The sequence below is a fragment of the Gymnoscopelus braueri genome (assembly GCF_963280865.1).
Source record: "Gymnoscopelus braueri genome assembly, chromosome: 21".
Taxonomy (NCBI): Eukaryota; Metazoa; Chordata; class Actinopteri; order Myctophiformes; family Myctophidae; genus Gymnoscopelus; species Gymnoscopelus braueri.
The window spans coordinates 25,776,922-25,800,254 of NC_137623.1; the positions used below are offsets into that span (position 1 = coordinate 25,776,922).

General features: G+C 39.8%; 2 protein-coding genes and 1 long non-coding RNA gene across 10 annotated transcripts; 1 reads left to right on the plus strand and 2 right to left on the minus strand.

The window, feature by feature from the left end:
• Positions 1–3,294: 3,294 nt before the first annotated feature.
• On the plus strand, positions 3,295–21,206 carry mcmdc2 (minichromosome maintenance domain containing 2; the record flags this gene model as incomplete). The annotated part of the gene is made up of 15 exons (XM_080417624.1): positions 3,295–3,391; positions 4,267–4,397; positions 4,505–4,564; positions 5,297–5,495; positions 6,741–6,863; positions 7,031–7,132; positions 8,139–8,267; positions 8,578–8,815; positions 9,011–9,216; positions 9,387–9,553; positions 10,190–10,369; positions 10,499–10,641; positions 11,145–11,254; positions 11,547–11,725; positions 21,092–21,206. The coding sequence occupies 14 exons, from the start codon at positions 3,295–3,297 to the stop codon at positions 11,711–11,713; spliced, it is 2,052 nt and encodes a 683-aa protein (XP_080273750.1). The 3' UTR covers positions 11,714–11,725; positions 21,092–21,206.
• LOC308076792 lies at positions 12,453–17,319 on the minus strand. Of its 8 annotated transcripts, XR_013932330.1 has the most exons (8): positions 17,187–17,319; positions 15,601–15,641; positions 14,576–14,969; positions 14,305–14,355; positions 14,030–14,083; positions 13,755–13,808; positions 13,244–13,532; positions 12,453–13,020 (listed from the first exon to the last, which is right to left on the minus strand). It is a non-coding gene; the product is annotated as an uncharacterized lncRNA (long non-coding RNA). The 8 variants fall into 8 exon arrangements; XR_013932329.1 differs by having other exon boundaries at positions 13,244–14,083; positions 14,576–14,609; positions 14,911–14,969; XR_013932331.1 differs by having other exon boundaries at positions 13,244–13,808.
• On the minus strand, positions 19,670–22,898 carry tcf24 (transcription factor 24; the record flags this gene model as incomplete). The annotated part of the gene is made up of 3 exons (XM_080417462.1): positions 22,251–22,898; positions 21,024–21,517; positions 19,670–19,789 (listed from the first exon to the last, which is right to left on the minus strand). Exons 2-3 carry the CDS (start codon positions 21,495–21,497, stop codon positions 19,670–19,672), a joined length of 594 nt encoding a protein of 197 aa, XP_080273588.1. The 5' UTR covers positions 21,498–21,517; positions 22,251–22,898.
• Between the last annotated feature and the right edge of the window lie 435 nt (positions 22,899–23,333).

Consider the following 23,333-nt stretch of genomic DNA (forward strand, 5'->3'; position numbering starts at 1 on the left):
ATTTGACACTTTCTAGACCCAGGCTCCCGGGGACATCAAATTTCTCATTTGGGTCTCGAGTCTTGGGACTCAACAAAAGATACATTTGATGTCTCCCCGGGAGCCGGGGTCTTGACTCAAGACCCAAAAGAGAAATTTTATGTCTCCCCGGAATCATACGAGGAAGTAAAATGTATAATAAGCAAGAAAGGAAACACGGCCGCAATAAATGGATCCAGGGAGAAAGCGTATTGCAGACAAATTAAATGCACAAGGCGTCCAAAAATATATACAATTTATATACAAGTCCATAAATATATAATTCAGTTAGGCTTAAACATGAGGAGTGTATAGTGAATATTGGAATTATCGCCTACTAATCTACAATGCGATGCCTATTATATGCGCCATGCATCCAACCAATATGTCTGAGTCTGTGCTCAGGAATGTGTCAAAAACAAAAAAATCTCCATGAATTCAAGTCTTCATGGAATGTGTAATTGATAGAAAATAAGTATTTTTTGGGTGAACTATTCTTTTAAGTGTCTTGTTAGAGGACACTTTAACACATTGCTGAGGCCTGGGATTGAACCTGGGATTTATGGCTTGCCAGGCAGGCTCTCTAACCATTCAGCTATGGCCACATCATCAGCAGAGAAATGAGGAATAATATAATAAAAGACTGTCTTGCTAATAAAGCGTCATGTCTCTAATTTTTTACAACGTATTTGATATTACCTTTATATTATTTAACTAGAAAATGTGCTCCTCGGAGCACAAGTCTCCGCCAGCAGACCCGTGCTATTTTGATCGCACGGGTCGTCTTGGTAGAACGGGTCGTCTTGGTAGAATGCGCGTGGTTTTTGGTGTTCTGCAGGGGCGACTGAATATGTAGTGTCTGCATCTAAAAAATGTTCTTCTTGAAGCAATGTGTCATATGGGAGTCCTCGTAATTGACTGGTTTGTTCAAATGCTTGTCTGTCTTCTTCATCTTCATTGTCTTGAACAGTTTCAGCAGTTGATTGGTGTGTTTGATCTATGTCAGTTTTCTCTAGTGCTACATAATGTATTTGATCAAGGTGGCCAATTGTTACAGTATTAAGACTTCGGCCTTGTTGTGGGATCAATTCAACTCTATAGTCCTCTTCTGTGTTACTGTTGTAGATGAGTATGCTTTCTTAGCTTTGGCCTTCTGCGCCTTTGCTTGACCAATGTTAGGTGTTCTCAGAGGGACACACGCACGGACGGGTGATTTGTACTGGAAGGTACTGTTCCAATCAAGACTGATTGATCCTGTCTTACCTCACTTTTTGAAGTGAGGTAAGACACACAAGAGGAAGTGACACACCTATTTATAGGATTTGATTTCGTCATGCGTCCCTCTAGCCAATCAAAGGCATTGGTGTCAACATATTGACACGTGTCACGTGGAGCTTGACCAATGTTAGCTTGGCTAGGAGGGAGGTGAACACACAGCGGGACGAAGCGAAAACATACTCTCCGCCTCCGGCGGAGACAATAAATTATGCATTTCATCCTCTATATATTGTCCAGCAGCAACCTTTATGATAAAGGCGAAAAAAAAATAGTAGACCCATGGGAGCCAGGTTGCTCAGATGCTAAGGTTCCTGTGCTGGGATTCGATCCCATGATCTTGAGGTCTGAAGTTAAGAGCTCTTGATAGAGATACGTGAAGTAAACCGGAGATGGGGAATCTTGCCGATCATGTCAACCATAGAGTTAAAAAATAAGGATGTCAACCGGGGCAGGGACATTGGCTGATTTTATTATTATTATTATTTTTATATAAATGCATTTGACTACACAAAAGGCAAAGTATCAAGTATTTTGGTCTCATGTTGCCACGACACCTGCTGGCTGAAAAAAGTCAATGCAGGGCTTTATAAATGGCACTGACAACATAATTATTCATAGCATATTTTTATTGTGTATAATATACATTATGTAGATAAATTACTGATAGCATTCTTTCTATTTTGGTGGGGAAATGTAAGGTTTGTGCGTGATGAATCTAAAACTTGCCTTAGGAAGGGGGAAACAATAATTGACAATTATGAATTATGAATTCCACTTAATAAACGTACAATATCACTGGTGTTCACCGTTCACTTAGGCTACGGGGTTGGGAAAAGCCATCTAAAACTTAGAATGCAATAAAACATAATAAAAACATAATTGAAGTTGCACAAAGACGTGTCTTTTCAACAGACATCGATCTACCCACTGGGCACACAATACAACAACGCCCAAACGCCGTGCATACGCCGTCCATACGACGTCCGAGTCAGACGTGTGTCGACGTCGTTTCAACGTTTTTTTGCAAAACAGCTGCTGACTGAGGTCTGACTCGGACGTCGTATGGACGGCGTATGCAGGGCGTATGGGCGTTGTATTGTGTGTGCCCAGTGGGTAAAGAGATATCTGTTGAAAAGACACGTCTTTTACAACGTCGATACGACGTCGCCGCAAAACGCTGATAGGATGGATTACTGACAATGAATTACGAAATGGTAGAATCCACCCCCCCCCCCTCTAAATTCAATAAATCTACGATATGATTGCTATTAACTACCTGTGACATCATCAGCAGAGATTCTAAGGCAGTTCTACTCTGTTCTGTTCTACAACAGTAAAGGGGTTTCAGGGGAAACCAGCAAAATGAGGAATAATATAATAAAAGACTGTCTTGCTAATAAAGCGTCATGTCTCTCATTGTTTACAATGTATTTGATATTACCTTTATATTATTTAATAAATTATGCATTTCTATATATTGTCCAGCAACCTTTATGATAAAAAAAATAGACCAGTGAGAGCCAGATCTATAAGCTCACAACATAGCTTGTAGATCTGCTATTTTCAAAATATTTGAATAACATTTATACATTTGAAAACTTGTTTAATGGGACATTCTGCATAATGAGTACTTTCTACTTTTTGGTATTTTAAGTACATTTTGATACTAATACTTTTGTACTTTTCCTCAAGTAAATTTTAAATTCTGGACTTTTATTTGTAAAAGAGTATATCTACATTGCAGTATTGATACTTTCAATCAAGAAAGAAATGCAAGTACTTTTTCCACCACCGCTTCAATGGAAAATCAGCCGTGTGGCGCTAGAGGAATGGTCACCATGGCAACGGGTTAGCGCGAGCGCTTTTGGTTGACATGATAATCCATTGATTCTAGATTAGATCTAGTTTACTAGCGTCTCTAGCCATTATAGCCTGTTTTCTTGACCGTTTAGTGAGTTTAAATCGTAGAGCTATAGGTTTAATAGATAAAAAAGGAAAATGGACGATGTTTTATCGTTAAAAGAATCCGTGTTGTTCTATTTAGACAGGAGTGGTGGCCTTGTCAAACTGGCAGAAGACTGCAGGCCGTTCAACGGTAAGAAAGCCGCTGTGTACCCGGAAGTAAAACCAGTGGTGGAAAAAGTACTCACATTTCTTACTCAGGTAAAAGTATCAATACTGCAATGTAGAAATAATATGGTACAAGTGAAAGCACAGCATTAAAAATGTACTTGAGTAAAAGTGCAAAAGTATTGGTATCAAAGTACCAAAAGTAGAAAGTACTTATATTGTGCACAATGTCCCATTTCAAAAGTTTAAAAAAAATGAATTTGAATTTGAAAATAGCAGTTCTGTCAAGGACCCCCGAATCAATGTATTTGACCACGGACCCCCCCTTCTGAAAAGATGTGTCAGCGACCCCCACACAACATTTGTGTTAAAATATTTAAAATATTTCAAGATAGGCCTATAAATGCAAATGTAGAAGCTCACAAGCTTGTAGATCTATTTTCAAATAGCCAATTTTATGTAGGGGTTAAACTGATTGTGATGCTGTATCAACTAATTTTGCTGGGGACCCCCTGGAAGCCCCTCAAGGACCCCTGGGGGTCCCTGGACCCCACTTTGAGAACCACTGTTCTAGAGCCTATAGGCTCTCTCTAGACCAGTGGTTCTCAAACTTTTTGTGCCAGGGACCCCCTAGAAAATGTTCAAAAATAGCAGATGTACAAGCTCGCAGCCCGGCACGAAGTGACACGCTGTGAGCTTGTAGATCTGCTATTTGTGAATAGCCAACGCATAAAATATGGATAAAGAGCTTCAAATGTATTAACACATTTAGCTGGGGACCCCCTGCAACTCCCTCAAGGACCCCTGGGGGTCCCCGGACCCCACTTCGAGAACCACTGCTCTCTAGACAGTCATTTCTGCTAGGTTCACAGACACCACTTGTTGCCTTGCTGTCTCCAGACCCCCAGCAGAATGAAGCCGTGTATAGGTTCTGTATCAGCGTCAATCCCTCTGATGCGATAGAGTTGGATCCCATGCTGGGCGACTGCATCCTCCATCAGCCCCTCAAAGCAACAGCTCTGTTTCAGTCTGTGAGTCAGTTCACCCATGTGGTCACCTCACCTCCCCTCCCAATTTCTATTTGATGAACGTCCAAGTCTTCAGTAAACGATTCCTCTTTTTGTATACTCTGTTTCAGGTTTGTTTCCTTTCAATAAAGACACTTAACCTGATTGAAAGAATACACACAGAAAGTCAGGTATGGGTAATACTAAATGTGCAAGACCTTCTGGTCAATGACTAATCATTAGTCATTACATTAAAGGGATATTTCATTAAAAAAAAAATTGGGTCATTTTATTGTCTACTCAGGCTTTTGTGAGCCCCCCAGACAGTTTTTAAGTTGCTTGATTCAGTATTTAGATATTTGATATTCATTTTATCAGACACGCCCCCTTCCTATACAAACCCATTATAACTTCAAACTCCATTTGTAACATGTTAGATTCATCAAAAACACTGTCCTTGGTTCTGGTGACTCATCTTGCCTTCCTAATACATGAGGGGAGGGTGTTTTTTCGATTACTTTTTTCATTTTCCCCCAAAAATATCAAAAATAAATGAAGAAGTAATTGAAAAAACACGGCCTCCTCACTTATTAGAAGGACAATATCAGTCACGAGAAGCAAGGACGGGTGTTTTTGATGAATCTAACATGGTTAAAATGGAGTTTGAAGTTACAATGGGTTTGTATAGGAATGGGGCGTGTCTGATAAAATTAATATCAAATATCTAAATACTGAATCAAGCAACTTAAAAACATGTGACCACATTTATTTTAAAGTGAAATATCCCTTTAGATACATTAGTAATGTATTAATTATCACAAGTAGCCCACAGACAGCATGGCTGCAGTGCATGTGCCATCTCATCTTTGATTTTTAAGCAACGGTAGTTTCACACAGCTTATCGTTTCCTTGTTCATTCTGAGGTGAATGTAATCCTGAAGCTGACACACCTGCCGCCATTTCCTGAATACACTCTGGACCTGTGTGCCTTCCCTGGTGGCTACGGCCCCATGATGAGGCCTGTTGCCATGGAGGGCCTGGTCATTGCCATGACTAGGATCACAAAGTACACCCAAGGGGCCAGGTTCCTCTGCACTGATGATGACTGCCCTTGCTCTACAGGTACTCTTACCCCAGGCTGGGACAGTGGTGGAAGTACACAGATTTCTGGGTAGCAATACCACAATGTAGAAATACTCTGTTGCAAGTAAAAGGTCTACATTAAAAAGTTTACTTGAGTAAAAGTACAAAAGTATTGGCATCAAAATATTCTTAAAGTACAATAAGTAAAAGCACTGAAATCTTTAAAAAGTTGTCAAACTTTTTCCAAAATAGACAATTTTCGTAAGTATAAAATAGGGCTAAAGAGGTTCATGTATGTTTTGTAATTAATACATTAAATGTACAAAGTATCTTGTTAGTTATTAAAGATTTGAAATAACTGTAGTAGAGTAAAAAAGTATTAAAGGAGAATTTTGGACTAAAGTTTTCTTACCTTTTCTATGACGTTATGATATCTTAGGATGAATGGTACAGTAGAAAAATGTCATAACTCCACCCCTGAGCCGCCACAGCTTAAAAGGTGCGCGGATAGGCCTTAGGTTAGATCACATATTTTAATAGCTTTTTTTTTTTTAGATCTGACGTTCATAGTGACAGAACACTATGCAACCAAAAAAAAAAAAAACAGAAGTCTCGCTAGACGAGATTTCAATCTCGAGATTTCAATCTCGTCTAGCGAGACTTCTGTTTTTTTTTCTTTGTTTTTTTTGGGACAGTGTTCTGTCACTATGAACGTCAGATCTCACCAATTGTTTTTTTAAAAAAAGCTATTAAAATATGTGATCTAACCTAAGGCCTATCCGCGCACCTTTTGAGCTGTGGCGGCTCAGGGGTGGAGTTATGACATTTTTCTACTGATATACTAAGATATCATAACGTCATAGAAAAGGTAAGAAAACTTTAGTCCAAAATTCTCCTTTAAATGTTGGAGTAGAACTCAGGTAAAGATACTCAGGTAAAGTTAATGTACCTCAAAATTTTGCTTAAGTCCAGTACTTGAGTAAATGTACTTAGTTCCTTTCCACCACTGGTCTGGGTGAGATTACTGTTACCCTGACAACAGCGAGAAAGAGACTTGTTCTCCACCAGGGCAGCTCTGACTTGTGGAGCAATGTGCTCCACAAGTCGTAGCTATGGAAACAGACTAGAGTGAATCTGAATGTTTAATCACAGTTAATACTCTGATGCCAGTTTTATGTAATTAGCAAGCCCCATAAGAATTACACAGGAAATACTAATGCATTCAAAAAACTCAGTTGCATGTTTGTTTATAGACGATTGTGTTGCACGGGTTGCTTCGTTTAGGGTTCCATCACATCCGGATCCATGCCCCGGGGGCCACTGAGTCAGCAACAGTGAGGAATGACTTCAGCTGTCTCATTTGCCGTTCTCCTCTAAAAGAGGACGTCAAGTTCAGAGTGCTGGGAGGTGAGAGTGAGGTCGCCCAACTCAATTACTGTGCTCTTTAGTGTTTACTGACTCTGAGAACATTATTTGAATCGGTTACTGAGCAATGTGCATTAAATAACTGAGTGTATGTGTGTGTATTTATATTTTTGTGTGCATGTTTTTCCCTATGTACGTGCATATAACAGACAAACAGCTGGTGGAATTGATCCATGTAAAAGCATTGGATAGCCTGAGTGTCTGGCCACAAAACTCACTCAGGTACCAATCTGTCACCCTGTTTTTAAGAGGTAAGAGTAACAGTACATCACAGAATATTTATTACATATGAGCAAACAAATACTGACGTGTAACACTTGACAAAACATTTGTACTGTAATGTAATTTTTTATGTATCAAATAAATGTAAGGTTAAACTTGATTACATAGTCCCACTTCACTGCTTGAGTTATACTATTAAAGACACTGTTACTCTGAAATGTGTGTTTTTGATACAGGAACTGACATTATAAGACAACAAAACATAAGCTTGCAGTGTAGTCTGTGAACACTCGGATAAATCAGAGCTATATTTTCAGTTATGATGGGTTAAAACAAGAGTCTTATAAGGCTTATCTTCCATTATCTGCAAAGTGCCTATACTGTATATACAGTAGGTATTTGTATATGAACCAAAATGTATGGTCAAGCATATTCCAGATTCTATCTGAAGAAATTCCTGCATAGGTAAATACTGTGTATTTTATTTGAGAAATCTGAAATGAATTGAGTATATTATATTTACCCTTGATTATGAATAATACGGTTGTAGTAGCTTGTATTGACAGACAATCAGATGACTTGAGGTTTCTCCGACTTTTTAAATGTGCCTAATTTTGGAACACAAACCTAGTAGGGGAGAGTTCAAATGAATAGATCTTTGAGTAGCCTACCACGCGTTGTGCCCCTTGGTGAGATATTAGGTGTTCCTGTCCCCTCTAATAACATTGTCCAGCCATTAGTCTGGAGAGACCAGCCAATCTCAGCACCGGGATTAGCATATAGTGTTGACCCAGTCGCACGAAGGAATTCAATACACAGGGCTCCCGTTACTAAACATATATGTTAATAAGTGCAAGGAACACTCATTAGCTGGCTGCACGATTCTCACATAGTGGAATCTTTGTTCTGAAGGCCTCTCTCTGTGTTTCTCTTGGCAGTGGTGTGTAGGTGGCATGCATGTTTCTTCAATAATCAGCAGACGGGTACAGAACAACCCCCTTGAGTGCTATTGCTTTGTATTCCCTATTCACACAGATGAACTCTGTAACTCCATGAGAATCGGACGTATCTACAGGGTCCTGGGCATTCCTGCACATGTGCACCAGTGGCCCAACATCATCTGGAGTGTAGAGGCCAATAGTGTCCAACCGTTGGAGCCAGTGTGTAAGGACTTAATTTACCATAATTCGTATAGTTGAGTGTGATATAAGAGCAAAATGGCTCAATGTGAATATGGTCAATTCAACACACAGTAAAACCCTGCTCCTAATCTATTAGAAATTATTCTGATTCTAAAATACTAGCTGCTGTTCAGGAATGCTGTGATTAATTGAGAAATTTCAGAATATACCTCTGACACCATATATTCCAATTCATCATCATAACACTTCACCAGCTACACGTTTGTGCACGCAGCATCATTAATTATAGTACTACTTAAACACCCGCCATTTTTCTTCACCACTGCCAACAGACCCACAGAAGGTCAGTGACAACTTCCAGGCTCTGTTGAAGGCCACAGCCTGCTCTCCGTGGAGGTTCTCCGCTGTGGTGGCCAACTCTTTTGGGTCGGCTGTCGTCCCGCCGGGCCTGTACAATACTCTGAAGCTGAGCCTACTGCTCAGCTTAGTTCAGAGCAGAGCAGATGCAACAGACATATTTCACAGCTTGGACCTACTCGTCCTGACCACTGACACTCTCATACTAGACAGGTAAAGTCAAACACGAGACAGTACATTTAGCGTGTACTGGACATGCAAATCCAATTCAAAATCCACTTTATTACCCTGTATTGATCAACTAAATTTCCTGTGTGTGTGTGTGTGTGTGTGTGTGTGTGTGTGTGTGTGTGTGTGTGTGTGTGTGTGTGTGTGTGTGTATGCATGCATGTGTCTGTTGTGTCTCAGGCTGATGGCACACGCCCTGGGCCTCGCAGGACGCAGTGTCAGGCATCAGCCCTCGGGGGAGATGTTTGCCTCTCTTTCCCGGGACGAACATGGAGCAGGCACTGCCAACATCCATGCAGGCTCTGCCCTACTGGCCACCGGAGGAATCTGTATGCTGGGAGACCTGGGCTGCTACCGACGGGACAAAATGGATGCCGTTCAGTCAGGTGGTGAAGACGGCTTCATTGATATGACTTATTACGTGCCACAGTAGTGTGCATTACAAGCACTAATATCGATAGGTAGAGCATTATTGTGCTGGTTCTTCTTAGTATTGGATTCACATCTCATTTGGAGCTGATTGATATGCTTTCCCATCTCTTATCTACTCTTTCAGTCCTGGAGAGTCGCACTGTGTCTGTGTTCATCCCAGGGAAGAAGTATGGTGAAGATGCCGACCAGCAGCTCTCCTTCCCCGTCCAGTGTAGCTTCTGGGCACTGGCAGATACCATGGATGCCTCCCGGCGATCTGGCAGAACAGAATGTATCCTGCTGGGAACAGCGGTCGGTGCATGACACAGCACATCATCACATTGCATCTCTGAGGCTCATTGCAAAATGTGTTGTTCAGGTTAACCTCAGCAGCTCCAAATGGAGACAAACTTAGACTGCATTGTAGTAGGGTCTCACAATGTCAGTGGAAGTGGAGATTGCTTGGGACATTTTGTTTATGAGTTCTAGAAATGTTAAACCTCAATCGGCCCGAACGTTGTTTGTAGGAAAAAGGGCTAAATCAGGAAGTTGAGACAATCTACTTTCCCTGAAGGAAATGGTTAATTGGTCTCTCTCATAACACAGATTACCTCCCAGCAGAGCCCTTTAGAACATACAATGCTTTTTTTTCCAAGACCCAATGCACAGAGGACAATAAACTGTGTTACCATAGCAATAATAAATACAGTCCTTTCAGAACGCATACATTTTCCTCATTCAAGGACATGTACCATAGTTCTGCTCCAAGAGAGCTGTCATTCTCGTTAGGTCATCTCAGGCTGCTCTGTGTCTCAAAGTAGGATGGACTCAGTCAGTTCTTTCTATATACAGGGCAGGTTTAACACTTGTAAAAACATAACATTTTTAGGAATGGTCTCAGAATCTGCATGTGAAACATCATGATACTCTGTTGCTTTGCATGTGCAGGAAATGGGCCCAGTGCCAGCTCCGCTGGCAGAAGCCTTTGGCTTGGTGATCCAATGTCGGGATATCAGGGGAGAGCAGCCCTTGCTTGCCCAGACTTTCCACACCCTCAGGCAGGCAGTCCAGCCGGGAGAGCCCCTTTACTCGTCCTGCACGATGTACACCACACAAGACTACCGGGAGGTGAACAAACACACACGTTTTAATGTCTATTATTCATTTTCACTTGAATACACACTCTTTTGCCCCCATTGAGTGCACCATCTATCCATCCAACCTCATATTTACCATCTTAAATTCTCTGTCTTCAAGTTGCTGGCCCATGCACAGGCATTGCATGTGGAACTCAGTCATGGGGCAGCAAAGATGATCCATGGATACTACATGGCCAGTCGTAGGATCCGATCAGACCAATGTAAAGGGGTCAAGGTGTCAGTGGCTTCTGTCAAATTGCTGTAAGGGCTTTTCATTATTTACAGCTTGTCCTTTACTTATTTTGATCTGTCAGTTGGTCTTTAATTTACATTCATGTTCAAATTTACCTGCTGCATTTCAGGACAGTAGCGCTTGATGTAATGTTATCAACCACAAGGTGGAGCACTCTCCTTATTGTTATGCTTTATGCAGGTCTTACCCTCTGAAGACTATTTTTCATAAAGTTTGGATAAATGTTTAGAGAACTCTTTCAGTGTTGTGTTGAAAAAATTATGAGAAAATAAATCTATGAAAATAAACCTTTAAATTATGAGAAAATAAATCTATGAAATTAAAGCACTTTTCAATTATGGGTGTACAACAAAATGTCCATCTAAAAAATAACTTAACAAATGTGCTCCTTTACTGGTACTTACAGTAATGGTAGGCTGAATCAGTTTAAATTACATTACATCTGTACTCACTTTATTTTGTGCCCTTATCCCATTACCATTCACTCATTATACATAAACAATTGTCCCAGGATCTCTCTGGCTGAGGCTCATTGTAAACTATGCCTGAGAACAAGCGTGCTGGAGGAAGACGCCGTTGTTGCTGTGCTCCTTTGTGAAAACTCCATCACCCTCCGACATGGTACTGTGTAACTTTTTTCAATATACACCACATCAGTAGTCAACATCTATGGTCTTCATTTTGTCTTGTTGCAGATTATCATAATTCAACTCTGGTCTGCTCTGTAAATTGCATTGCTGTAGGTTTTGGTTACATACTGTATACATGTGCCATGTACTAACACAAAGAATAAATTGTACGGTATCAAAACATCTAGTCTAGTTACAACTGTGATACTTTTCACTTTAACAAGTAAGCTCATGTATGCCAATAACTGACCAATATGTCTGGGGATGGCTGCCTCTTCCCACAGGGACCTCAGCTCTCGTTATCCCACCTGACGCAGTGTTTCCCTTTGACCTGTGTGAGCCTGACTCGTTGCTCAGGCGAGACGTGACCTTAGAGCAGCTCCACCAGAACATCCTGCACTTCATCTACGCCTACGCACCCGGGGCAGAAACATACATCACAGAGGAGTAAGATCTTTTACAGGTAGGTTCAAAAACCACAGAGCAGCCACCCAAGACCACACAACAATCCACAATTTAAGATGGCCATGACCTAATATATCAACTTATTACTCTGAATGTTTAATGTCATGTTTATGTTTTTCCTTGACACCCATGTTGCGAAATATTAATGTCCTTTGTTTATATGGGGTGTAGTTATAAATATCATGCAGACACCATCTGCATTTAGAAGTCTACTCTCTACAACCCTACATACCAAGTCAACTGTACAGTACATGGCAAATTCCAAGAATGTTACCAGTGAAAGCCAGACAGAAGCATTTATTGTGCTGAAGTTCGATACTGAAATTATGACTGACAAGTCACTTTATTTTCCATCATCTAAATCACAAGCCATATAGGGTGAAGTGTAACCAATTTTCCAGGTCAGAGCCAGATGGATTGGTGGTGGGGTGATTTCTGTGGACAAGAGCTTAACCACATACATTTGGCAGAGAGAAACCACACTTCCTCTGTAGTCCGACCTATGCATAAAGACAGCGATATATTCAGACCAAGTCAGATGATGGCTAGTGTGGAGAAATATACACTATGGCAATATGCTGATGATTTAGTCTAGTCATGTATTGGCACTACATTTTCACTGTCTGATCAATCAACTGCCATGTAAAAATGCCATTGTCCCACTACAGACAATACTGCAGTCTCATTTAAGTGTTGCAGAATGACTTCAATCCACATGTTCAGTATATTATTCTGCAGTTTATTTTAGTCAACTTACAAAAACAAAGCAGCATATTTTCCATATCTAATAAGAATACATTTCAGCCCATTTGATTTGATGGTGAGGCATATTTTTTATTGATCACAATATAGGTAACAGTCAAGGAACAGGGCTATCCTTGATAAGTGAACATTAATGGTCCTTGCACACCGGGAGCGTGACGAATAAATGTGAACATGCGTCAAAACTATTAATTTGGTGATGCCTCTTCTTTACAGGCGGCTTTAATTTGCTATAAAAACAATTACATCGCCTCGTTAGTCGTATTCTGTGTATGTACTCATGACAACAATTTATTAATTAATTAATTAATTGGATAAAATAAACGCTCCACTTGTATGGACCTCAACAGTTCAATGGTGTATATACTGTACACTCGCAAGATGTAGTATACACCATAAGGAGAATGAACATTCATTCATTGATGCTGCTGATCTGGTGCAGTAGATTTGCCTTCTTGTGTTGAGACTTCAAAAAGCATACAGTATGGTTGGTTCATATCGGTGTCTTTCAAGACTCTTCAACAAGTAGATCTATAGAACAAAATGAAAACAAAAATAAATAAGGTGGGGTGGTTTATTTTTTCATAAGCAGAGGCTTTGGGGGGGCTGGGGGTCACTTCAGCTGGTCATTCAGTTAAGTCACAGTCTCACCACCCTAATGTCTGACGGGTAAACGGCAAATGTGAACTCATCATTTGATCAGCAGATGTGACCAGTAAGAGGACAAAAGTGTTTGTTTCACCAAGATACTCACCTCAGTAGACTGAGGCCTACATCTTCAGCAATGACATCAACTGGAAGAAAAAATAACATCCATTTATATTGGAACTTTTTACATGATAGTCCCAAATGGTTTTGATTGTACTTGGTATTCAGTTAATCAGTCTCACCACCCTAATGTCTGACGGGTAAACGGCAAAGTTATGTGAACTCATCATTATTTGATCAGCAGATGCAACCATTAACAGGACAACATAGTTTGCTTATTTCACCAAGATACTCACCTCTGACCCACAACGTTAGACTGAAGCCTACATCTTCAGCTATGACATGAGTTGGAAGAAAAAACAACATCCATTTATATTGGAACTTTTTACGATAGTCCCAAATGGTTTTGATTGTAATTGGTATTCAGTTAATCACAGTCTCACCACCCTAATGTCTGACGGGTAAACGGCAAAGTTATGTGAACTCATCATTATTTGATCAGCAGATGCAACCATTAACAGGACAACATAGTTTGTTTATTTCACCAAGATACTCACCTCTGACCCACAACGTTAGACTGAAGCCTACATCTTCAGCTATGATGACATGAGCTGGAAGAAATAAATGACATCTATTTATATTGGAACTTATGGTGCTTTACTATGATAATCCCAAATGGTTTTGATTGTACTTGGTATTCAGTTAATCACAGTCTCACCACCCTAATGTCTGACGGGTAAACGGCAAAGTTATGTGAACTCATCATTATTTGATCAGCAGATGCACCCATTAACAGGACAACATAGTTTGTTTATTTCACCAAGATACTCACCTCTGACCCACAACGTTAGACTGAAGCCTACATCTTCAGCTATGATGACATGAGCTGGAAGAAATAAATGACATCTATTTATATTGGAACTTATGGTGCTTTACTATGATAATCCCAAATGGTTTTGATTGTACTTGGTATTCAGTTAATCACAGTCTCACCACCCTAATGTCTGACGGGTAAACGGCAAAGTTATGTGAACTCATCATTATTTGATCAGCAGATGCAACCATTAACAGGACAACATAGTTTGTTTATTTCACCAAGATACTCACCTCTGACTCACGTTAGACTGAAGCCTACATCTTCAGCTATGATGACATGAGCTGGAAGAAAGAAATGACATCTATTTATATTGGAACTTATGGTGCTTTACTATGATAAATCCCAAATGGTTTTGATTGTACTTGGTATTCAGTTAATCACAGTCTCACCACCCTATTGTCTGACGGGTAAACGGCAAAGTTATGTGAACTCATCACTATTGCACCAGCAGCGCAAACCGGTAATCAAAGAGTACAGAAATCGATACTTCCAAGAGCTTACCTCAATATTTGTACAGCTCACATTCGCTTGGCACCTTCGGTTTTCAGTGAGGCCATGAAATGAGGAAATGTCTCAAGTTAATACAAGAAGTTTTAAAGCGGCAGTTAATACTGACTGGTAGGATGAAGCTTTTCAAAAATAATTTTAGCAATATTTGCTCTGGTTTAGGGCAAACCCAATACCCCTATTTTTTGTTAATACACTGGTATTCAGTTAGTCATTCTCACCACCATTTTGTCTGATGAGTACAAAATAGCATCACTATTCCAGCAGCATAAATGAACAGTAGTAGACAGTACCAGAGGCTATACTTTTCACAGAGATCGGATACTCACCGTATGCTCAAGTCGGCATACAACTTGAGGCTAATATCTGGCACCTGCAAGAATGGCATCTGAAAAGAATTGAAAGTTCAAATCAAATTAACTTTGTGGAACTAGAGCGGCAGTAGCTCAGGAGGTAGCGCAGCCAACTGGGAATCATGTCCCAGGTTCTAACGTCAGCTTCTCCAGACTTTGTCCCTGAGCAAGACGCTTAACCTTCAACTGCTCCCCTGTGCACTCACTTCGAGCAAGCCACTGCTGGTCAACGCAAATAATTGGGGATCACATTCACTACAAATCCTCCGTCCTTTTATTACATTGTCGAAGGTAATCAATTTACACTTGAACCACAATGTTTTGAGAAGCTGGTTCTACATTTAAACATGCTGGTAATTCAGTTGTCACTGTGTCACCACCCTTTAGTCTGACGGGTAAACGGCAAAGTTATGTGAACTCATCACTATTCCAGCAGAAAGAACCAGACATTTCACTTCGATCACTTTAATAAAAGGCACTCAGTAAAGACAGATCTACAGCCTAAATCTTGGCAGTAGCAAAAGGTCCGACTCTGAATAGGTTGTGGATCACTTAAGCATAATTCAGAGCTCTAACCTAGCTGATTGAGCCAAAAACAATTCTATAATGTTACCCTGCATCTCACACACACATTATACATATTTAAAAAAAGGTATTAAATCTTACCATATTAGGTGAACATTAAGATTTCATTCAGCCATCTTCACCTGTACATGTAAAAGGACAACAGAAGTTACATTTGACATGTCAATAATTGGCATACTAGGTCTCAATTTTTCCATTAATGAACCAGTTAAGAGCATAAAGATGTCATACTCCACTTCAAATAGTATTTGCTATTGATTTTAGCTTGCATGAATAAGCTGTACTGAGGGAGCAGCCAATATGCTGCTTAGCACCTATGACTGATCACTTGAAGGTCACAAGGGCATAATGTAACACAGCTTGAGAGCAAGACTGAGGATGGGTTCAACAGCAGGTCACAACCTCTGCCATGACCTTTACTCCTTCAAGGGGCCAGAGAAGTGTTTTTCCCAATGAAATAATTGATGCGACAATTCCCTGACCACCCCATCTAGTGCTGACCCTTTGGCTCTGGTCGAAGCCATGAATGGACAGTAAGAGGAACATGAATGACAAAAGAGTTTTAACTGAGTGAAAGCATGATTTATTGCTATACAGAGGGGACCACGTTCTTCTATGAGAATCGATGTAATAATCCCACGTTAGCGTCGGATCAAGACCATCATGGATGCATTTGATAGTCTGACTTTTTGCATTAATCTATGAAAATTGATCAAATAAAAATACATCTATGATAGTCTTCTTGATCCAAGGCTAAATCCACGTCGAGATGTTTTACGTACTAATATTTATTTGTAAGGACATGCCAGTTTTTTTTATTTCTTTCAAGGAAAGTTTGGTATGCATTAGGGCCAGTTAAGTGACTAAGTGTTACTCAAATACTGTACTTGAATACAATTTTGATGCATTTTTACTTTACTGGAGTATTTAAACGTGCTGGTAATTCAGTTGTCACTGTGTCACCACCCTTTAGTCTGACGGGTAAACGGCAAAGTTATGTGAACTCATCACTATTCCAGCAGAAAGAACCAGACATTTCACTTCGATCACTTTAATAAAGGCACTCAGTAAAGACAGATCTACAGCCTGCATCTTGGCAGTAGCAAAAGGTCCGACTCTGAATAGGTTGTGGATCACTTGCATAATTCAGAGCTCTAACCTAGCTGATTGAGCCAAAAACAATTCTATAATCATAATGTTACCCTACATCTCACACACACACACACACACACACACACACACACACTACATATTTTTAAAAAGGCATTAAATCTAATTTTTACTTTACTGGAGTATTTCCAATTTTCAGTGCTGCAAGCCGACCTACAAGCTCACAATGCGTGGCACTGAGCTTGCCATTTTCAAAAGATCAGCCATTTTCAAAAGATTTATCAATTTTAAAACTTGTGAAAAGGAACATTCTGTGTAAGGAGTACTTCCTACTTTCAGTATATTTTGATGGCATACTTTTGGACATTCACTCAACACTGCTTGTTGCTTCCACGTGGCCATGAAATGCGCCAGGCTAACGTTAGCTATAGCTAATACACCCTGCTAACTAACTAGCAGCTGTGTCAAGTGCAAGAAGAATCTTGTTTGAAAACAACCACAACAGACAGAAACGATGCAGTCATTACAAATACAGTGGTTTCCCCATCATATATTACCTTCTGTTCTGTGGGAAAGCATTGAATAAATGTTGTTGGGTGGTGTTGGAGGAGCAACACACACACAGCAGCCTTCCACCATGACGGAGAGAGAAGGAAAGAGAGAGCATTCCGACTAATATGAGGCTCTTTTTCTCTTCCTCCTCAACGTTGCCAGATCTAGCGAGAGAAACAAGCAACCAGACCAGGTCAACCTCGACTGTTTTCAAAACAAATCTTGCAATAAAATGTGGAATATTTGAGAACCACTGGTTTAAATAATATATATTTTTTAAATGTGGAAACAATCCCAAAAAACAGCAACCCGCAACTACTGATATTTACAATCGACTTAACAGAAAAACAAGCCCAAAGTCGCTTATAATAAGTAGACATGGCAACACTCTTTCTGAGCTTCACAGCTGCGCACTGGGGCTGGGGTTTTTATACTCCACCCTAGGACGGTGTCGCTTATCGAAAAGAACTGATCTACAAGCGACGTGACTTGCTTTAAGCTTTATCAGGCACACACACTCACAGATTTACACACATAGACAGACAGACAGACAGACAGACAGACAGACACAGACAGACAGACAGACAGACAGACAGACAGACAGACAGACAGACAGACACGCACACGCACACACACTTAATATCGCTTGGTGTAGAATAGCTACACATTTTGGAGCACAAACTGGTTTCTTGAAAATTCATTTGAGATTCCAACACCGTTTGTTTCTCATGAGGAGACATTTTTCATTGCATTTGTATTTGTTTATTTGTTGTTTGTTAGGACGGCCTTTACAGGCCCATCGTCTTGATAAATTGTTAAATCTCTATCCAATATAATGATTAGTGTAGGAAATGAGAAAACTTGTGTTTTTTTCCTTTGCCTTAAGTAGCTAATACACGCTAGGGCTGGTGATTGATTATGTTTTTAATATCTTTACACAACTGTATAGGCTAATCAATAAAATATATGCTCCAAGATTATTATTCGTATAACAGCCACAGCTGAACATGTATAGGTCAATATGATTTAAATCATCTACTACTCTCAAGTGGGTCGTTTTGGATTAAAGTTGAATTTAGGTGACTGACAAAACAGAATTTCAACAGAATCATTAACTCCGTGACATTTGATTAATATGACTTCGCACTGGTGGAACTTGGAAGTAACCTTTTAAAAAAAAGACAAAATAATGACCTACCTTACAAGAATTCCTTGTTTTGAATGGCCCTCAATAATTTAACCAGTGCATGGACAAAGCATTAGACAGCAAATGGAAAAAGACATAAAGAATGAACAGTTAACTTTAACTGTGAGTGTGACATGACATGATGTATACGTGAGTTTTTGTGTGTCCTTTTGTTGCTTTAGGCCTAAGCCTTTTTCGTTGTTATTTCAGAATGCTTTGCTTTCATTGATAAAAATAATAATAATAATAATAATAAAGTCTATAGGCCTACTCCCAAAGATTTGTTAGACCTGATACGTATAATCTCCCTTGATCATGAGACCATACTTGTTTTATTTAAGTCATTTATTCACAAGCACATACAGCCATGCATGCATGTAAAAATAAGAAAGAACAGGAGACGAGGAGGCTCCATTGTTGACTCTCTCTGACAGACCACTTCACATGACAGATGTTAAGTTATTCACACATGCATTTAGTGCAAATGTTTTTAACTGAAAGTGCACACCTCAAGCATGACGGGTTCATTACCCCATGGAATTTCTACAAATATAATAGGCCTATACCTGGGACATGTATAGAACTGCACAGCGCAGACCAACACAAAAAAAGGATTTGACAAAAAACGACATCAGAGAAACATCAAGACAAGTAGCCTATGCCTTTCTCCCATTTTCACACATACAATTCTCTCAATATATTAATTTACAATGGCATCCTGGTGAGATTGACTTTATAAGTCAAATCAGCTAATTGTTTAAAATCATTCAACAAAGCATATAGCCTATTTTAACAGTGGTTCTCAACCTGTGGGTCGGGACCCCCAGGGGGGCAGTGAAGTGAAAATTGAAGGACTTTTAAGATATTTTTAATACCTTAAAACGAAAGAAAAGAAAAAGACCATTACTGCATAAAAAGTAGCCTAATCAACAAACTAGCCTATACTATAAAAACTGGTCAAACATTGGCCAAATTGTGAAAATAGCTGATCTATAAGCTCGCAACAGCTATTTTCACAATATTTATCTGTGGAACCAAGTCAAACTATATGCCTCAACTCCTATACATTCCAGTGCATATTGGGGTCCCCAGTTCAAACATGATTATTTTGGGGGGTCCCCAGTTCAAATATGATTATTTTGGGGGTGGGTCCACACAGTTCAAATATGATTATTTTGGGGGGTCGCTGCCTGAAAAGGTTGAGAACCACTGGCCTATCATGTCCGATGATGTCTGAATCAATGAACAGCATGAAAATTCATGCAAATATTGAATCACTTCTTCATCCAGGGGTGTTTTTAATTATTTCTGCGATGTGGACGATGACGGGCCATGGTTCTCTGACTCTGACCGTTTGGAACTGGAACTGTGCAGGAACTGTCCTGACGCCCCGACGTACAGTCTGGATCGCATCGGCCATTTCTGTCAAGAAAAATAAAGTTATTTATTGATTGATTGATTTATTGATTTGCAACCAAAAAAAGCACAGAAAGTAGGCCTACAGTTTAATACAAATACAATGCTAAAAGAATTGAACCCAAGTAAGCACTATGGCTTGTTAAGTTGTTTCCATTGGGTTCCTGTGTATTCAATTCATTGAAATTGAATAAGACACTGTCCATTCACCTCTAGTCCACTGTTTGGGTTGCGACCCATGTTTGGGTCACGGACCAATTTTTATGGGTCGTGACAAATGTCTCTTTTTTCTGTGACAATTGTCTCTATTTTCTTTTCATCAATTCGAAACAATTCCAACATTAAGAAAAAGTATTTGATGAATAAAATGAAAAAATCTAATAATTCACAATAATTATAATTATTCCCAAAGTGATACATCATGAGCTTGTAGATCTGCTATTTTCACTATGGGTCTCGGGCAGACGTTCTCTTTTGGGTCTTGAGCTAAAAAGTTTGGGAACTACTGATCTACTATCTTCATCTATAGGCCTAAACAAGGATTCTGATGTTGCTATTATACACTTTTCAACTTACAGAAGGACCACAATGGAAATAAGCCCTTTTAGGGCTTTTTGTGTTATACTTTTAGCTCCTTTTGTGTAAATTTGTACCACTGTACCTTCTTTTGCAAACTGTTTATAAACCTATGTAATCAATCAATCAATCAGCATTTGCACAATAGGCTATAAGTAGGCTAATATTAAATATGAATTGCCTATTATGACACATTTTGTCATAATTGGCCTATTTGCCATAATTAAAAAAGATGACAGTAATATCCTAGATAACAATGTTTAATTTTCATTTCACACATTTTGTTTTAAGATCATTTCAGAGAATGTGGTATTTTGTTGTGACAATAAACCTGTCTATAATCGAAGCATAAAATTCAACTGCATTCGGCTTGGTTTTGGCCAATGGTGGTGTTTGATTGATTGATTGATTGAATACTTTTTTTTTATACAGTTTGCAAATAGTACAGAGGTACGATTTTACAATGATTGTAGGCCTATATAACACAAAAGCTTTGTGTTATCCTTTTAACAATCAATGTAAAATATAAGGGCTTTTGTGTTATCCTTTTAACAATCAATGTAAAATCAAATGATGATGATTTTTGTTGTTGTTATTGTTGTTATTATGCCTATTATTATTAATAATATTAATATTATATGACTTGTATATAGCATCTACTCACTTTGACAGGGTGCAGGTATCCATCGCCTTTCAGCGAGTGCAACGCCTCTGTCTGCTTTGTGCTTTCAGCCTCGTCCATGTTGCTCTCCTCCTGCAGTGTTCGTGTCAAGTGAGCAATGTACGTGGTGGCCAAGATCAACACGTCCAGCTTGGACAGCTTGGTGTCCGGCGGAACGGACGGCAAAGTCCTCTGTAACTCCAGGAACGCGTGTCTCAGGGTCTGCACCCGGCTCCTCTCCCGCGCCGCGTTGGCGGCAGCCGGCCGTCCGACTCCAGCTCTACCACCGAGCAGACCCCCGGACCCCTGGGCCTGGACCACCCTGTCCCTGCTGGACCTCTGATCCTGATCCTGGCCACGACCACTGTCCGGACTGGGGCTGGAGCTGGGGCTGGATGTGGGGCTGTCATCCATAACTGTCACTGTGGGGCCATTGTTTTTACCACTGTCCATCCGGATCGTCTGTCTTCCAACCATTCGGGAAACACTTTAGAAACCTATATATAAGAGACACAGTGGATGAATGTGTGTTTGAATCTATACGGCAGTCGCGGTAGGCCTGTCTATCGTTATTATTATTCAGCATTTTGAAGACACTGTGTTGTCAAGTTTAACTAATAGCTAAATGACTAATGTGACCTGTTTAGGCTAACTTAATACTGTTTTGTTATAGCCTAGTAACAACGCATATTGTAAATAGAAACTGACAGCTTTCTTAATGTAACTGTCTCCAGCCTAACTTTATTATAACCTCTTGCATGAAATGCAATCGATGCACTCCTTTTTTATTTTAGCCTATATTTTGAAAAGTTAAACGGTAAGCCAATTAAAGGAGTAGTTCACCCCAAAAAAATTACTTATTTTCTATCAATTGGCTATTATTGGCTTAGGAATGTGACAAAAACAAAAATATCTCCATGTATAATTGATAGAAAATAAGTCGTTTGGGTGACCTACACCTTTAAGCCTATCGTAACACTGAACCTAAACATTTCACGAACATTTCAGTCTGACTAATCACTTAAAGAAAACAAGCCAAACCTATAGACTACATTTTGTTAGTCTATATGATTTGCTTCCTGTAGGCATGTCAACTTGGCCTATTGATGGTGTTGTAAATATATTTCCCCATGCATTAATTACATAATATGTCTGCAACATGCTATTAATTTAAAAAATATATATATATATGGATCCCGAACTCGAGCGGTGCTGCTGTGTGCCATTTACCTCTGGAATACTTCAAAAGTGGCGTCTTGAGAAACGACATCAAGGCAATCCAAAGACAACTTCGTATGTATATGCTGTAGATGTTTTGCCTCCTGCTCTGCAATGTATGGAGCAGTCTCTGCCCAGGTCCTCCAATCCAGATAATCTTTATAAAGAGGCACGTCTGTGGAGAGAAGGTGCGCAGACAGACGTCCCTGTCTGGGGGCGCATGGGGGGCTCACCACCACCTCACCTGTGTGCGTCAAAGTCTCAGGAGCCCTTAATTTATGGGACACACAAAGGGGCAGACAAGCCCTTCACTCCTCCAGAGTAATTAATCACAAGCTCCTTGCAGTGGGAAGGGACTGACTGCTTTACCCTTTCCCTACTTATTCCTGTCTAAGGGGAGCAGAGAGAGACTGGTTTTCAACGCCAGAGGCAGGACTTTTTTTTCTCCCTTCTTTATTTCTGATATGTGGTAGGCTATAGCTCACTCCAATTGGTTACGAACCTGACCCGATATTCTTTATAAGCACATAAAAAAGTAGAAAAGGGAAGACATTTTAGTCAAAGTAATGCTATGGGCTATACCAAGTAACAAAAGTCTTCCAACCGTACATGCATATAAAGTTTATGAAAATGCTACTTGCAATAGACCATATAAAGACAAGCTGACATGTGTAAGTTGATATGCAAAACATTTGACTAATTGCAAGGGTGTCTTGAATTGCAAGCTCATTGGAACAGCTAATAAATAAACTTGAACACTGCAATCAACAGGCAGGCATTGAGGAAATTCTTGCAAGACTCATAAATTAATCACTCTGATTTTTAGGGCTCCAAACGGAGATGTCGGCAAATTAATGAAAGGAATTATTCATAACATGTAGTATATCCTTGGACTGTTCTTAATAAACATTGTTTTTGTAAGGATGGAGTAACAGTATTGCTTGGGGCCACTAATTATGAGGCGAAGCAAAGAAGGTTAAGTAAGCTTGGTTCCCTAATTACCCCACATCTTTCAGGGGTTACACACCCACGTGGCTCTTAAAAAACCCTTTCAAACATGGTCACAGTGACAATAAATACTTTGGGGCATTCCTA